Here is an 18555-nt window from a genome sequence, read left to right as displayed (position 1 = left end):
TAGGAAAGACTTATTTTATAAATATTAAACCACTAATTTCAGTTATCTAAATTCACAAGAGGAAAGCTAGCTACAGAAGTATTTACTTGCTGCGCCTACATACAGCAGCCCAAGAAAAATATAAAACGCAGTACTGAGTTTCTTTTTTTGCCTAAATAGTCTTAAAAAGCTTTACTGACCCCATTTTAGAGATGGGAAAACTAAGCGAGAGAAAAACAAAATGTTCAGAAATATCCACTAACTTTGTGTACTAAATTGAGGCCTTTTTTGGAGATACTGAACAACCACATGTCAAATAACTTCAAGTAATTTCAATTAGTGGACACTTTTTAAAATAAAGACTCAAGTTGCCTGCCTCAGGCCGTTCAGAAAGTCTGTGGCAGAGTTGGGACTGGAGTCCCATAGAGAGTGAGGCCTAGTCTACAGTACAAAGTTAGGTCTACCTAAAATGGCTTGCATCGACGAAGCTGTGCATGTATCTACACTTACATTTGTCTCCCACTGACGTTAGCTTTTCCTACATCGTAACACGACTCCCCAAGAGTGCTGAATTATGGTCAATATACTGAGGTTGACACCATGCAAATACAGACTCTGTGTTACCTATGTCAATCCTAATAGTCCTCCAGCAGCTGTCCCACAATGCCCATCACTGACTGCTCTGGTTACAATTGTGAACTCCACTGTCCAGAGGTCACGGAGACCAGAAGCGTTTTAAAACCCCGTGAATTTTTAAAATGCCTTGTCCTGATTGCCTAGCTTGGCGAACACACCTAGCAGCTCTTCCTTGCCACGCCCAATTTTCCAGCTGACCATGCCAGCTACATGCTCCAGATGTGCTCTGGACTGGAATAGAAAGGATCTCCTGGGCCTGTGGGGAGAAGACAGAATGCAAGCACAGCTTCTGACCAGTCATAGAAACACAGAAAACTACAAGCAGATTGCACGGGGGATGCAAAAGAAGGGGTACAACAGCAGAGATCAGCAGCAGTGCCATGTGACAGTGAAGAGCCTGTCCCAGAAATCTCAAAAGGCCAGGGAAGCCAACAGTCAATCCAGTGCCAAGCCACAGCCCTGCCACTTTTACAAAGAGCTGCATACCTACCACCAGCACACCACCGATATTTCCATGAAGCTTAAGTCACAGCCTCATGGCATGAACGAGGAGGAAGAGGCCATGCCATGAGCCAGAATCTGTTTGTGACTCCACCGCAGTCTAGTTAGTCCTGAGCATGGGTGAGCCCAAAGCAGGAAAGGAACTTTGGTTAAGTGTGTAAATTTAGTTCCCATTACAGTGATGGCACCCCCAACTTAGCAGGACACAGCCATCAATTTTTCATTAATTTACCTGTACTAGAAAAGATAGCAGTAGAACAAAAAAAGAGAGCGTGTCATCTGCTTTTCATTCCTCTGTAGAGTTAGGTAAGGGAGGGGCCATGCGGAGCACTTTGTTTATGTACAGGGATGTCCCTTGAATCTACCTGAAAGATCTTGATGAAATTTTCATGAAGGTACTCTGCAAGACTCTTCAGAAGATTTCTATGATGGCAGCTCTATTTCTTCCTCCACAGTAGGACACTTTCCCATGCCAGTCAGCGATAACTTTGGCAGGAAACATTCCAGTAAAAAGGGCCTGGGTGGCTTCGGGATGCCCATAGCAGCTGTGTGCTCTCTGCCTCTGTTACCCTCTGGAATGAGATATCAGCTAAAGTCACCACAGCCTACGGAAAACAGTGCCAATATTCAGTATCATTGCCCTATAATCATAGTTTCATGTAACCAAGCAATCCCCTCATTTCCCTCACCACTGGTAACCCACAGTTACCATGCCTGGTACTATGGTGCCATGCACAAGCACTCCAAGCAGAAGTATATAATAACCATGTCTTGTTTAAAACTTTAGGGAAGCAAGGGAAGTGAGTTCTGAATCTTAACTTTCACTTTCCATTGTGACTATACTGACAATCATAGCTCTGTGCGTTTTATCTGTAGCTGCTGCTGTTGAGACCCTGAGGGGTTCCCAGGGAATCCCTGTGCCAAAACAGGAGGAGAAAGATGATGACTCGGGATGACATGTTCAGTGAGATTCTGTAAGCCAGGGCTGCATCAGATCATGAACAGAGGGCCTGGAGGATGAACAACACAAACTATATGGAGAAGGAAATATCAAACAGGAGAAAGGTCCAAGAGGCCCCACACGAAAAGGAGAGGTAGATTCACCAGGACATAATGGGGCTTCTCTGGCAGCAAGCACAGATGCTGCAGACTGTTGTGGATAAATAGGATCACCAGTTCCAGGCTCACATCCCTTTGCAGTCCCTGGAGAAACTCAGTATAGCACCTCCCTACACCCCCACCCCTCCAACTTTCTACATGGCATCAAGGGCTGCATCCCTTCCCTACTGCTGTATACTAGAGAACATACAGGAGAATCACAACTTCACATACACTGACCTGTGAGAGCTATGACTGATGTATTTGTAGCTAAAATTAACAAGAATGTTCCTTCCTCTTATTTACGCTCTGTTCCATAAATGTATTAAGGTTTTAATGTATATGCTTTTAACTTGCACAGAATTTTTTAGGTGTTTTTGATACTAAGTAAAATTCTATTGCTTGGGAAATAATTCATCTTTATTAGTTCCCAATATATGCTGCAGAGTGCCTAACGGTGGTGAAAGCATCCACTAGTTGTTTTACACAGTGTACAGTGCTCTACCTGACCCTGCAATTTGGGCGCCTGTTAGAAATTGTTTGGTGCTTAGTGCACATCTGTGAATATAACACTGTGGCGCTTGCTGTCCATTTATGATTATTACACGGTGTTTGCCACTGATCCTATGAGTTGTGTCCCAGTGCGTAAAACAACTAGTGGATGTTTTCACAACCATTAGGCACTCTGCAGCATATGTTAACAAGATCAGTGAGCCTGGCTGTCACCTGACCAGAGGACCAATCAGGGGACAGGATACTTTCAAATCTTGAGGGAGGGAAGTTTTTGTGTGTGCTGTTAGTTTTTGGTTGTTGTTCACTCTGGGGGCTCAGAGGGACCAGATGTGCAACCAGGTTTCTCTCCAATCTCTCTGATACAGGCTCTTATATGTCCAGAATAGTAAGTACTAGATAGATAAGACGAGTCAGGCTTACGTTTGTTTTCTTTATTTGCAAATGTGTATTTGGCGGGAAGGAGTTCAAATTTGTATTTTGCTGAAAGGATTTTACTTTGTACTTGTATACTTAGGCTGGGAGGGTATTCCCAGTGTCTATAGCTGAAAAACCCTGTAACATATTCCATCTTAAATTTACAAAGATCATTTTTACAGTTTTTTCTTTCTTTAATTAAAAGCTTTTCTTGTTTAAGAACCTGATTGTTTTTTTAATTCTGGTGAGACCCCAGGGACTGGGTCTGGATTCACCAGGGAATTGGTGGGGAGAAAGGAGGGAAGGGGGAGAGAAAGGTTAATTTCTCTCTGTGTTAGGATTACTGTCTCTCTCAGGGAGAGTCTGGGAGGGGGAGAGAGAAGGAGGGGGGGGAAGGTGAATTTTCCTCTCTGTTTTAAGATTCAAGGAGTTTGAATCACAGTGATCTTCCAGGATAACCCAGGGAAAGGCAACGGTGTGGGAAAGGGTTTACTTTCCTTGTGTTAAGATCCAGAGGGTCTGGGTCTTGGGGGTCCCCGGGCAACGTTTTGGGGGGACCAGAGTGTACCAGGCACTGGAATTCCTGGTTGGTGGTAGCGCTACAAGTACTAAGCTGGTAATTGAGCTTAGAGGAATTCATGTTGGTACCCCATCTTTTGGATGCTAAGGTTCAGAGTGGGGAATTATACCATGACAGCTTCACATATATTATGCAGGACACAGCAGACTACTATAACTATTGGAATATTTTTCTCACTGAGATCCAATCTTGTTAGTAAACAATTGAGTGTTCCTTTAATCTACCAAAAGTACATCTAATGGTCATTCTGCACCTGCTGAGCCAATATTTGAATCTTCCCTTGGTGCTGTTGAGGTGGCCAGTGTACAGCTTCATGAGCAAGGGGAATAAGGGTAGGCTGGGTCCACTAGGATCACTATTGACATTTCAGCATCAGGAATGGTAATCTGCTGGTCGAGGAAAAAGTCCAAGCTTGTAGCTTTCTGAACTGATCTATGTTCTTAAAGATGCAAGCATCATACAAGTTCCTTGACCAGCGAACGCTGATGTTGCTGGAGCATCCCGAGTGACCCACTAGCACTTGCGTAACCACAGAAAAATAGCCTCTCTGTTAATGTACTCTGTGGAAAGGTGATCTTGTGCCAAAATAGTGAGAGGAGTGCTGTCTACTGCTCCACCGCAGTTCAGGAACTCCATTGCTGCAAAGCCATCCACTATGTCCTGCAAATTGCTGAGTGTCACAGTTTTGCACAGCAGGAGATGATTAATGGTCCTGTACCACTGCATGACAATGGCCCCCACAGTGGATTTTCCAACTCCAAAATGATTTCCTAATGACTGGTGGTAGCAACTCAGCATTGCAAGTTTCCACAGTGCAGTCACCACTTGCTTCTCCACTATCAATGCAGCTTTCATTCTGGTGTTCCTGAGCTGGAGGGCTGGGGCAAACTCAGCACACAGATCCTGGAATGTGGCCCTTTGCATATGAAGGTTCTGCAGCCACTGATCATCATCCCACGTCTGCATTATGATGCAATCCCACCAGTCAGTGCTCACTTCTCCAGCCCAGAAGGAGCATTCCACTATTTGCAGCTGCTCTATGAACACCACAGCAGTATGCCCTCCAGGAAATCATTGTGTTTCCCATGGCTCTTCTTGCAGCTCTACAAAAAACACAGATTGTGCATGCTGTTCTTGCAAAGCTCATGACCATAGTGCATAGTGTACAGGCTCTATGCTTCTGTCCAAGATGGCACATGGTGATAAATTCTGTGTGAGTTCATGGGATTTTTAAAATAAGCGCAAAAATTCTGGAATAGAGATGGCATTATGGGGTGGCGAAAATAGTATGATGAGGACTTGACCCTATAGTCCCAGTCACCCGTTTCTGCCCTACTATGCATTACAAAAACTTACCAAAAGACAGTGTGTTGGACAGTGGCAAGTTGCATGCTGGGATATTTACCCATGGTGCACTGCACTGTGCATCAAAATAAGCACTCCTGGAGAATACACACATTGCCGACGCAAGGAGTCAAGCAAAAGTTTGCAGTCCTTACAGTGTGAGATTGAGGGGAAGATGAAAGCAATGCACCCTGTAAGCAGGTCCTAATACAAATTATTAAAACACTGCATTTTCTAGAGAGGACTGCAGGTCCCTCAAGCACACACAGCAAATGTAAAGTGAGAGGAAATCTATTTACAAGCAGAAATTTCAGCCGAAACAGCTGAAGAGCATTGCCTGGAAAGTGAACATCTAGATAGTTTAAAAACTTGAAACCACTTCCCACCTAGAACAAGCTAGAAAAAATGCCTGAAATAATCTCTCCTATAATTCTGTAGCACAGTCATTCAAGGCCTATGAAAAACTGGGATTTCCTCAAAAGAAAGGTGTGACTCAAATGCAATGTAAGAATTATTTCCCAAGAACACATCTTTTTTTAATGAATAATTAGAATGCTAAAATTTTCAAAAGTGACACAACACTTAGGAGCCTAAATCACTTAGGTGCTTTTTGAAAATGTTATTCTTAGTCCCTCCCCTAACAGCAGGAATCAGGGACATTCTGACAGACATCTTTAGGAGTTCTAGGTAGAGAAACACTTTTAGAGACCTCACAGTTAACCTCTCGCAAAGGACTTGAAGTGCACGCTGGTTAAATGCTATCTGTAACATTGTACAAATGTTTGTATAAAAGTATGCCCTACACAAGGGGCGGGGAAACGTTTTGGCCTTAGGGCCACATCGAGTTTCCAAAATTGTATGGAGGGCTGGTTAGGGGAGTTAGAGGCCTGGCCCCAGCCCTCTATCCAACCCCCTGCTCCCACACCTCTTGCCCCCTAACAGCTGCCTCAGGACCCCAGCCCCATCTATCCCCCTCGTTCCCTCACTGCCCTCCACTGCCCCATCCACCCTCCCTCCCGGACCCTACCCCATCCAACTAAATTTTTTGGCCTGAGGGCCACATCAAGTTTCCAAAATTGTATGGAGGGACAGTTAGGGGAGGTTAGAGGCCCAGTCCTTGCCCTCTATCCACCCCCTCTATCCACCTCTATCCACCTCTCGCCCCGATGGCTGCCCCAGGACCTCGGCCCCATCCATCTCTCCCTGTCCCCTTGCTGCCCCATACAACCCCCCTCCTTCCTGACTGCCCTCTAGGACCCCTACCCAATCCAGCCACCCCTTCTCCGACTGCCCCCAGAATCCCTGCCTCTGACTGTCCCCCACCGCTCCATCCAACCCCCCCTCTTATTCCTGACTGCCCCCTCTGGGACCCCAGCCCCCATTCAACCCCCCCGTTCTCCACCCTCCAACCGTCCCACCCCAATCCACACCCCCGCCCCCTGACCACCACCCCAAACTCCCCTGCCCTCTATCCAACCCCTCCTGCTTCCTGCTCCCCTACCGCGCTGCCTAGAGCACCGGTAGCTGGCAGCGCTACAGCTGTGCCACTCAGAGCACCAGGACAGGAGCCAGCCACGCCACACCACGCAGCACAGAGCACCAGGTCGAGTAGAGCAGCTGCAGAGCTGCGATCTGGCAAGAGCTTGCAGCCCCACCACCCAGACAGCATTGCGCTGCTGACATAATGAGCTGAGGCTGTGGGGAAGGGGGAACAGGAGGGGAGGGGATGGGGCTAGCCTCCTGGGTCAGGAGCTCAGGGCTGGGCAGGAGGGTCCTGCGGGATGCAGTTTGCCCAACTCTGCCCTAAACTCTTCGGCTGGTGTATACTTATTGAGGAATCATGAGGGATGGAAAAGGAAGATAGTGAAAATGCTATTCTTTATTTTCAAAGGTGATTTTGAAGCCTAAATACTATTGACTTTCCGTGGAACTCAGGCTCCAAAGTTATTTCTGAAAATGTTATTTAAAGTTTTTCAAAAGTGCTTTATTTAGATCGCCAACACTTTCTGGTCTAACAGCAATGTGTGATTCTGTAAATGAAATTCATGTTATATACATGATGCAGTCTGAAATTTAAATTTTTAGTATATAGGCATATGTTCAAATAAGCAGAATTCACCCAGGTATGAACAACTAATTTTAAATGCAAATCAAAACAACTTGAAACAGACTAGTTTTTCCCTTCAATACTTACGAGCATCCAGCTCCCCATCTATTATAGTGGGGTTGCTTTGCACATACTGAGTGACAAAAGCAGAGGGAGGGGAAAGGGAAGATTTTCCCCATTTCACTCTGCATAAAGTTCTTTAGAAAATAATCCCAATAAGATAAGGGAAGTCAAAGAAGGTTAATCCACCTTTTCCCCTCAACAGAACACTTCTTTATATCTGTAGTGTCAGGATCTCTTTCATTCAAGCCTATTTTCAAATCTAACACTACTAAGGAACCCTATGACAAATTCTACTCTGCTATACCACTTTAAGTCTGAAGTAATTCACTGTCAATCCAGAGTGTTAGAGTGGTAATAGCAGAGCAAGAGGGGCACTATACCGAATATAAAGGAGTCTTTTTTCATTCTATTAACAGTCAACTTTACACAAACTATTTGGTTGTATTAAATATAAAGCTGTTGTGGATATTTCCATGATCCACTATCCACCAGTTAACAACTATAATGCCAAAAAAGGGACAATGTAGTTCAAAAAATTCCTGAAGAGTTATAAGGTCAATCAAAGTAGGAAAATCTGCAAAACAGATACTTGACAAAGAGAAGGTGGTTTCACTATACTAAATAAGGCAACAGCTACACATCAGTCACCCTTTCAGAAAGGGACAGTTGCTCAGAAACCACTGGGGTAAAATGTATTTGAGGAGAGAAACTATCCCTATATGGAGGTTGAGATGGACAGAGCACTAGATTGAGAGCCAGGAGACTTGATTTAATCACAAACAGGATTGTTAAATTAAATCAAAATCTCTTGACTCTCAATCTAAACAATCCTCTTCGTGATTAAATTAAATCTCCTGACTCTCAATCACAAACAGGATTGTTTAAAAGATTGTTTAGAAATGCAAATCCTAGTTCATCTTCTTGTTCTTGCAGCTGAACCTGCTTTCAAACACAAACTCTTTTTTGTTTTGATCCCCCATTGTATTAATCATAAATCCTTTTCTCTTTAGTTGTATCCAACACATATTTTTGACTTCTTAGGATTTCCCTAGATGCATAACTTTATATTTACTGACAAGTACACATGTTGGTACTAGATACAGACATAACCATAGATCACTGATATCATTGTAAGAATCAAGGACAGTCATAACCTAGAGATTAAAATAACAGTGCCGTTTACGAGATTGTCCAAACAAGCTTTTAATAGTTTGCCAATTGCCTGAGCTTTTAGGTTATTTTTGGCTTGGACAATAGAAGCTTGATTTTAGAAATGCTAAGTACCCACAGCTTCAATCGAAGACAATGGGAGCAACAAGAACATAACACCTCTGAATTTCAGGTCCTGCATGGTTTAACTGAATCTCACAGCACTGGCCCCTACCTTACGACTTAGCTACACTTGTGAGGTTCAGCGCAATAAAGGAACCCCGGGCACACTTGCTCACTATCCGTCCACACTGGCAAGGCATGTAGAGCGCTCTGACTCCGCGGCTACAGTGCTGCTGGTACTCCACCTCGGCGAGAGGAATAACATTTGCTGCGCCTTGGCTACAACACCCAGGTGTTGTAGATATTTGTGGTTAGGTATCTATGTTTGGCAACTTTATCCACTGTGCTTAAGCAGCATCATATAACCCCTGTACAATAATATACACAAAGAAGAATTGCACTATATAAGGCACATATTCCTTAATAAGAATCCATTTCCTGACTATCCCTAAGTTAGTCCAATAAAAGATATTACCGAACCCACCTGATCTATCCAACATCCCTAGTGAGAGAGTTTATTCTAAAACCAGCCTCTGTCTGTGAATGTCCTGTTGGGAAATAATTGTGAAAAAGTAGGGATCCTTTCTAAAGTTTGTTGAAGTCAGACCCAAACAACTGGGTCATAATTTTAAAACTAAGGGTCAGGTCCCAACATTTCCTTGTTTCATTACCTTATATCATGAGATTTAGCACCCCTCTGTAGTGCCTGTCACTAAAGGGATGTCCTTTCCGGGGACAAAAAAGAGGAGTCCTTGTGACACCTCAGAGGACTCCTCATCATTTTTTCTGATACAGACTAACAGAGCTACCCCTCTGAAACCTTTCTGGGGATAGTAACTTTCATTTTCCTCAACACACTCTTTATAGTCTCAAACCTATCCCCTTAACCATTCCCAAACTTTTGCCACCCATTTGCTTCACTAAGATCTTCTAGCATGAGACAGAAATAGAAGACTGTGACTATACTGAACTTTTCCCCCCTAACATGCCTCACGACTGCTACTATAGCATCACCAGTGTAATATCAGTGAGAGCTCTAGGACAAACAAGGCATTCCTGGCCATCAGCAGCTAACATTTTTAAACACAGCTGTCCTTGTCTACTAGATGCCAAGCTGTTTTTTAACAATGTGTTAGTCAGCACATTTTCTAACACCACGCCATTTTCCCAGTACAGACAAGGCCAAAGCGTTAAAAACTATTTGTCTACTAATGTATACAGGTCCAAACTTTAACTCCCATTGCAGAAAGCATATTATACAATGTAGACTACTTGTGATGTAGCACATACTCTGTAATCGATGTTAGAAACAACATGGTTGTGCTGACTATAACTGTGGAAGCATTACCAATGAGAGACATCCAATTCTCTTAGTAAATTGAGCCTTATTAAAATTAGAACTTCACAATGCTCCTAGCTGAAGCATCACTTCTAACATTTTCTGCTCGAAAGAGGGTGCAGATGGAGAAAGAAAGGCAGATGTGTGCATGTTGGACAAGGGAAAAAAAAAATCACAGTAAATCAGGCAAGGATTTTACATCGTTGTGGCAGCTTGAAAATAATTCTTAAAGAAATCATCACTCTGGCTTCTTCTTTAATATTTCTACATTGTCAGTCAACACAAATACCAAACAAAATTAGAAAAGATTACAATCAAGAGCATTTACCCCTCACCAGCTCAGAAACACATGCATAAACACAACAGTCATTAATTTCATCAACTTGACAGCAACTGGGATAGGAGTCTAAATCAGCGTTTCTCAAATGCAGCCACCATGGCCACTTGCAGCCACGGCCTCCTGTGCTGTGATTGGGGGGTGGGGGATGTGTGGCAAAGTAGCAGCCCCTCCCTGTTGCTTCTGGATGCACTGCCTTGGTGTTGGCTGCTGGGGTTGGACCCCGCTCCCTTCTGGAGACACCTGGGGCACAATGCTGGAGGAGCAGGCAGCCAGTGAGTTCCCCACGTTCCCAGGACAGTGAGGCTAAGTCTGGCCTTGCCTTCAGCCCAGGAGAGGCAGGCTCTTGTCATGGGGCTCTGGGCTCCAGCCCTGGGCTCTGGCTGTGCAGCAGCAGGCCTCAGGCTCCAGCCACACAGCTTTGGGCTCCATCCCCAGACCCCATCTGTGAGGCTTCGGGATCTGGACCCAAGATTTCTGGCTCCAGCCCAAAGTATTTAAGGAAAAAATATGAGAGCGGCCACCAGCAAGAGCTGGTGGCCACACTCTGAGATCTGTTCACCAAAACAATTGTCCTGAGAACCCCTGGTCTAAATGGTCACAGAGGTGAAAGGCTTTATCATATCCCATTACCAATCCTTTCAGCCACTCAAGCACTCTAATCACAGAAGTATTTTTAATCATTTTAGTTTTCACAGTCACACCTTGAAATAAGAACATACAAACTCTGGGCTCCTGGAAGTATAGGCCAGGGTACAGAACTCCTTCAGAACATAAAGGTGAATTCAAAAAGAAACAAGAGACATCCTAACAACTAATACACTAAGTGAGCACCTGCAAACAGCCCACATATGTTTGAAGATTTAGAAACTTGGGGCCAAATCCACAATTAGCATAGCAAATGATACTCCAATGACTCAGAGGAGTTGCACCTGTTCGTGTCAGTAGCCGTTCTGACCCACCAAGTCATTCAGTTAACATCCTTTGCTATAAAACTTTCTATTCACTTTAAATTAAATTTAAAAAGTGTTTAAACATCTTGTATATGTTCTAGCTAGAAAAAACATATTGTGACACTGCTATAACTCACAGCAGAGCAAAGAGGACTCAACAGAAAAGTCAAAGAAAAATAGAAACGTATCTTAAGAATACAATGATCTTGCAATAATATAAATGTGTGAGAGGGAAAGGAATGTGGCGATTATCCATGCCCCATTTTTTCAGTAGATTGCATTTACACATTTCAGTATTATACACTTATAATCCAAGCTAGTGCTCCTGGGCATTGTCAGAATGTAGCATACGGATTTATTTTAATAAATATTTAAAGAATGTGATTCTCAATAAAGTGCATGAATATCTGTTAAAATATAGTCATACACTGACACTGGTTCTAAGTAGCATCATGGGTTTTCATGTTTACAATCACAAAAATATGTCTGTCTAAACAGACTTCATTTGCAGGTTAGGAAGTTTTTTCTAATTGCCAGCTCTGGTAATTCACTCTGGGTTCTGAAAGCCAAGACATGTATCATTACCAGTAATAAGACTGCATTTGAAAATTCATTAACAGTTTTCTTGATTATGTGAGAGCCACAACAAAATCTAGTTCTCTCTTTCATTGCTGTATGGGATCTGCAAAGCTAACAGGAGCAAAAAACATATTTTTGGCAGGAAAGTAAGCAGATATGACTAAGAAAATATAGGAAGAAAAGATGATTGAGCAAGAAGGTACCAGAACCACACTCTAAAACAAACATACTGGAGCAGTGGTTCTTATAGTTTTAGAGCTCTGCGATAACAATTACACCTCTACCTCAATATAATGCTGTCCTCAGGAGCCAAAAAATCTTACCGCATTATAGGTGAAACTGCATTATATCGAACTTGCTTTGATCCACCGGAGTGCGCAGCCATGCCCCCCCGGAGCACTACTTTACCGCATTATATCCGAATTCGTGTTATATCGGAGTAGAGATGTATATATTTACATTTAATTTCTAGTCCCAATCCCTATAGGTTATTAGGATATCAGACTAGCTCTGCTACATAGTTAAATATATATCCCAGTTTCCATTTTATTTCGCAAATTTAGATTTAAAGTGTTTGCTATAAAGTTACAATTCAGATGCAGCATGGAGGAGGGGTTTTGTTTTTATAAACTCAGTTGATTAGAAACACTAAGTTAGAGGAATGAAAAAAATTATGCGTAATTAGATACTTTGTGGATTAACAGCTGTTGCTACACAGAAACTTCCTTTCCTCTCCTCTCCATTCCTGCAAAAATAAGATACACTATTATTTAATTTAGTTAAAAAAATAATCTACATACAGGCCTCAAACTCAGTGTTAATTTGGTAAAACTCCCATTGATATCAATGGAAATTTCACGATAGATAGGATTTTAAAAGTAGGCACATCAAATAGTTATGGCAGAAAAGATATATTATTGCATTAAAAATCCACAAATAATGCAAATACAATAATTTCAAAGAATCCTGGACAGGACACCGTCTCAGATAAAATTATCTTTTCCAGTTCTGCCACTGTCTCAGTGTACAACGTTGAGCAAGTCACTTAAGGCCCTAATCCAGCAAAGCATTTAAACACGTGTAGTTTTATTGACTTCAACAAAATAATTGACTCCCTTTATTTTTCCATCTCCTAGTTTTAAGCCACAAGAATTATTCCACAAGCATTGGTCTTGGAGAGTCTCCCCTTTGTTAGCTTTTGGTTCCCTTTCTGTTCCCTCTTCCTTTTTAGCCTTGCCTGCAGTGCACTTTTTCCAAAGATCATCCACTGCTGCAATTCTTAGCAGGGTTACTTGATCCTATGACAAAAATAGCAGCTGATGGTCTATGTTGCCATCACTGATAGACTTGCTGTGAGGCAACCAGGGGAAATTAAGAAAAACGCACAGTATTGGCACAGCCAGAGGTTTTCTTGATGTTTCCCCTTCTATGTCTTTCCTTGGCATTCTCTAGTCTTATTTTCTTATGAGTTAGTGCTAGAATGTTCAATAGAGCAGGCGTTTTTCAATGGTGTCGTGTTCATAATACTTACCCGAAGGCACCTTCCTAATAGGAAATGGGAACAATATACCTATTCTTTTATGGTTTATATCATACATATAGTCCTGATTTTGAATTTTGTCCTTAAGATTGGTTGAGTTAAATGGCTAACTTTTCACCTCTGGCAGATCAATTCTAATAAATAATAACGTACTGAGATCTTTGGATGGAAGATGTTATGGGAATACAAGGCTGTGAACAAAGTAAGCAATTAACATCACCCTGTGAGATAGGGACGTATTGTTTTTTTGATTGTACAGATGTGGAAACAGAGACAGAAGTTAATTGAGTTGGCCACAGTCACACAATTTGTGGCATAGCGGGGAACAGAACTCCCAGATCCTAGTCCTGTGCCTTAAACAGCACTATCCTTCCTCCCTGTTCCAGTTTATATCACAAATCAAAAGAGTTAGTGCTCCTTATGCATTTAACTTCCACGCAGAAGTCCAAGTTTAGCACTAAAAGGCACTAACAAGCTTGTAAATAAAAATATGCACATCACTTACTTGGCTCCTGAAGTCTTCAAGAATGCTCATGCTTGGAGGGATAGTCTTGTTACAGGACTGGAGTCAAGAGATCTGGGCTCCATCTCCAGTTCTGTAACAAACTTCCTACGTGAATCTGGTCATATGATTTAGTTCTACATTTTAAGAAGCATCCATTATTTTGGTTACCCATTTTCAGACACTTAGGGCTTATATTCATAGGAGCTGAGCACCTGCAGCTCTTACTACTGCAGTTGGACATACAAAAGGTGCTCAGTTGCTCTGAAAACAGGGCATAGGTGACTCATAATGGGGATCCATAACGAAGACATGCAGGCCTTAACATCTCTATACTTGTTTCTCCTACTCTAAATGGAGATATAACCGTCTCACAGCAGCAGATTTCATTCATTAATATCTATAAAGTGTTTTGAGCATCTCTAAGACAAGGTGCTCTATAAATATGAGGTACTATTATTTGCACACACATGCATATTGATGGGGCAACAGAAGGCTGAAACTTGCAAGAGAGGCCATCAATCGTGGGTTCCTAACTTGAGATCTTGAACCTGAATTCAGAGCTGCTGAGTGATCACAGCTCCTATTAACTTCAGCTGGCCCAAAACTTAAGCAAATGAGCAGTACAAATATTGAGAAGTTATGTTTACCTTCATTGGTTATAATAATTTAAACTATTATTTGCAATACAGTAAGGAATTTCACCTTACATACTATTTCATCTCAAAGATATCCCCTTAACACTCCCTCTACTTTGAATTAGGGGATAATAGAAAAAGTCCAACCTGAAACCCAAAGTCAGACATGAGCAATTATGATCCAAGCTGTATTCATAGTGCTCAGCACTAGATACGTTTGGATCCATTATTTGCAAAGGATTGAAGGAGAGTCACTCAAGTTTTTCTTTGGGTAGCAATAGCAACATCTAGTAGTTTCATTAACCCTGCTTGCCTTACTCATGTAACTATTATTTTATTACCTACTGTCTATTTAGTATCATGATTGTGCAAAAGAGACAGCATGGTTCAGTTATTAAAAACACTAACTAGTGTGTATGTGTGTCTGGATTCCAGAGCATTATTGTGCCCATGTCTCTTCCCCACTGTATGACTCAGTTTCCACACCTGTAAAATGAGCATAATAATACTAGCATTTTAAGAGCAGTGAATGAAAAGTGCCAGATAAAAACTTATTGTGATGATTCTTTACAAAATAAGAGAGTCGGGCTGCCCAAGAGCTTACAATGGAAAGGCCTGAGCCTGCACAGAAGTCAGTAGGAGTTTTACTACTGATTTCCAAGGGTGCAGCTCAAGAGCTTCAAGGTCGCTGGTGGCAATCAAGGACAGCTTGCTTAGTTGCAAAACCGAGACAAGACCAGGAAGGAGTGACAACGAGGTTGAAGGGAGAGGTTGTGCAAACAGAAGGTTAGGTGGGCAATCACAAGATCCAGTGGTGGTCTGTGTATATTTTCTTTGCCTTCATGCTACTCTGATCTCAGTGAGACCAGAAGGGAGAGCGAGGCTAACATCTGCCTAAGTATTTATGAGGGCACCAGGTCAGGTGCAACAAATGCTTGCCGCTGGGTGAACAGGCTCAGCCCGCTCTGAGCAGTCCATGTAGTGGCACAGTTCGGCACCCGAGCAGCACGGCGATGGGTGGATTCACAAGTGCCAGGACAGATCCCGTGCCCTCCACGTGGCAGCTAGCCTGGCAGCGGCCCCAAATGCAGCCCTCCCCTCCGTGCCCCCGCCCCGCTCGCTGCCCACTCCCGGCGCCAGGCGCGGGGGGTTCACCTGCACGCCGGTGTAGCGCTCGAAGAAGAAGAGCACCATGCTCTGGTAGATGGTGTAGAACCGGTCATCCAGCTCCCGGTAGAAGCGGGCCGGCAGCAGCGTGGAGAGCAAGCGCCAGGCGCCCCAGGCCAGCACGTAGGTGGGCGCGGTGCCCATCATCACGGCGGCGGGCAGCACGTAACGCATGGAGTAGGTGTGCAGCACCAGGGACAACAGCATCTTCCCGGCCCGGCCCGGCCTCGCCGCCCCTCAGCACCCACGTGCGCCGCGCCCGGCGAGTCTGAGAGCGCGTCCGGTCTGCCTCCAGCCGCCTCCGGCCCCGAGCCGCATGGCCCGCGCGGCGGGCAGGGGCGGCGCCCGGGCTAGGGCGAGCGCGGCGGGGGCTGGGCCGGGCTCAGCGCTTGCCCACCAGAGCGCCCGGCAGCAGCGGCGGCGCGGGCCGCAACAAGGTGGCTCCTCAGTGGCTACGGGGAGACTTCCGGGGGCGGGCAGGGACCGGAGGCCGCCGCCCCGCCCCGCTCGGCGACGTGAGGTGTGTCCCCGGGACAGGGCTGGGTAGCGGCGGCGGGGACTAGGCAGCTCCGGCCCTTCCCCTACCTCCATGCTGCGGCCCGGGTTCCCGCCTCCTGCAATCCCCGTCCCGGGCAAGCGCCCTTCTCCGCACAAGGTCCATCCTGGGCACCCGCTCTCCCTCCCCCCCCCGCCGTCCTGGTCACCCTCTCCACCCAACCCCCATCCTGGGCGCCCGTTCCCCCCCATAGCCCGTCTGCCCTCCGTCTTGGGCCCTGCTGCCCCCCTTCCTAGCTATGTTTTAGTCACTCGCTGCCCCTGCCACCCCCACATCCTGGGCACCTTTCACCCTTAACCCCTCTTCCTGGACACCTGCCCCCATCCACACAGATATATCTCCCTCCTGGGCACCCGCTCCCCCACCTAGCTGCATACACATGCATACAGCCCTGTCCCAGAGTCCAACACCCCAAGCCCCCGCCCCCCCTTCCCAATCAACCACCAGGGCCCCAATCCCTGGCCTGGTCACCTGGCTCTTTTCCCCACTCCCAGGCACCCACTGCCCCCTTCCCCATAGCCCAGGCACCTACTTCCTATTGTACACTTTGGTTCATTATCATGGGCACCTAGCTCCTGCTGCCCTCCCTGAGCCTCAGTCCCTGTCCGCTGCACCCATCCACCACTATGCAGTGTCTCACAGCTCCTCAGGCCAGGCACCATCACCCCCTTCCTGTCACAGGTCTCACAACCCCCTATTTTGGGCACCCACCAGTGCCATCGTAGAGCCCCCTGAAGCCAGCCAGTGCACAGGCACCATGACACTTTTCATCTCACAGGGGAACAGGCTTACTGAGGGTCTCCCCAGTGTATGGTTGCTGGGATGCCAGTGTAGCAAGATGCTGGTGATCCTTCTCTGCCAGTGTTGCATAGGAGTTGCCATACTAGATGGTAGACTGCAGGCTTCTTGGGACGACCATCTGTCTAACACCATGGGGTCCATAGCATTACTGCAACTCAAATAATAACAACAATATGCTATCTTTAACAGGGGCCAGCTGCTTCAGAGAAAAGTGCAAGGCACCATGTAGAGGATGCTTATATAATAACCAGCCCACAGAGGACATTTCTTACTAAGTCCAGTCAGTGGATTGTTTATACCTATCAAAAAAGTTCTTTTCTGGAAACCTGGGCTGCTTATTTATATGGACAGGGCTGCTAGTGCCACCTATTATCAAGATGCGTGACAGATCCCATTCTAAGCTCTTGTTTTCAGTTGTTTATAGTTTTGCCATAGTTTAATTGTTCAGCTTGAAATTTTACATCCTGAGTGTCTGCCTCAAACTGATTGTGGGGTTGGTTGTTTAATTCCAGCCAAAATGGTTCAGCTTTTTCCATGTATTTTTCACACTCATTTAAAGAGTACAACTCTTGTATTGATGTTTAGGGCTTGTCTACATGCGGAAATTTACTATTATAATTATCTTGCTACAATTATATTGGTATAATTTCACATGTGGAAGCACTTATTCTGGAATAAGTGTCCATGTAGGAATGTACATCAGCATAATTATGCTGGTAAATTTCCCCTTGGGGCAAGCCCTCAGATGCTATGTATTAGAGCTGACCAGAAGACCATTCTGTTTCATGACAGCTTTTGAAATCTGGAACGAAACCCAAATCTTTTGAACATTTTTGTGAAAATGAAATTGTGTCAATTTATTTTTTGATTCAGTTTTTCAATTCAGGAAGTTTGTGTGTATCTGCCAGGCTAAAGCCATACAGTCCCTCTCTCCTCCCCTTTCATGCTGAAAATTTTGTTGAAATGAAAATGTCTCTGCAAAGCATTTCAGCTTAGATGAAACAGCACGTAAGACAGATTGTGTTTTTTTGTTTGTTTTTTTAAGATGAGATGGCAACCTGATGTGCCTAAAGTTCACACGGTTTGGTTGTTGGTGAGAGGAATTTGGGTTAGGCCTTCCAGCCTTGCAAACGCGGTTTGTTTGGTTCACAGATATGTCTGTATTCATCTCTCTGTCTAGGGCTTCCACCTATAAATTCCCCCATCCACCAAATCAAACTAAACAGTTCATACCATATAATGGCATTTTGCCTAGCCCCACCCTTTTCCTCCAGAAGGAACTCTGAAATGTAAAGCACTAGAGGCAACAACTTAAAATATTAAAACTGTATTATTCCTCAGAGTGTTAATTACATGATGGTATTGGCAAATTTAATCACCCACAACCAGTAAATATTAATTACAATAGATGAAGCCAGATAATGTCACATGAAATTCAAACACAAATATAAAATACTATGTGAATACCAACTTAAGTATGAACATTTAAACTCACAAGTTAAGAACGTTAAAGTTCTCACAGCAACATTAATATGGTCATATTGCACAGATGACATAGTATTTCAAGTTACTTCTCATGAGATCACAATGTTTTGTTTCTGTTCACTGGTCTAGGACCAATATTTGGAAAAACATC

General features: G+C 44.3%; 1 protein-coding gene across 2 annotated transcripts in view; it reads right to left on the bottom strand.

The window, feature by feature from the left end:
- AGPAT5 (1-acylglycerol-3-phosphate O-acyltransferase 5) overlaps positions 1-15870 on the bottom strand; it is a 115384-nt gene extending 99514 nt beyond the window's left edge. Inside the window, exon 1 of one of the 2 annotated variants that reach the window (XM_030555574.1) lies at positions 15551-15870. In XM_030555574.1, coding sequence (XP_030411434.1) covers positions 15551-15769 — 219 coding nt within the window. In that variant the 5' untranslated portion in view covers positions 15770-15870. The remainder of the gene's footprint in view (positions 1-15550) is intronic. The other variant, XM_030555573.1, reaches the window with a different exon arrangement.
- Positions 15871-18555: the final 2685 nt, after the last annotated feature.

Source organism: Gopherus evgoodei, chromosome 3 (assembly GCF_007399415.2).
Source record: "Gopherus evgoodei ecotype Sinaloan lineage chromosome 3, rGopEvg1_v1.p, whole genome shotgun sequence".
NCBI classification, from domain to species: Eukaryota; Metazoa; Chordata; order Testudines; family Testudinidae; genus Gopherus; species Gopherus evgoodei.
The sequence above is the reverse complement of the archived record's forward strand: the minus strand, read 5'-3'. Positions and strand labels throughout refer to the sequence as shown.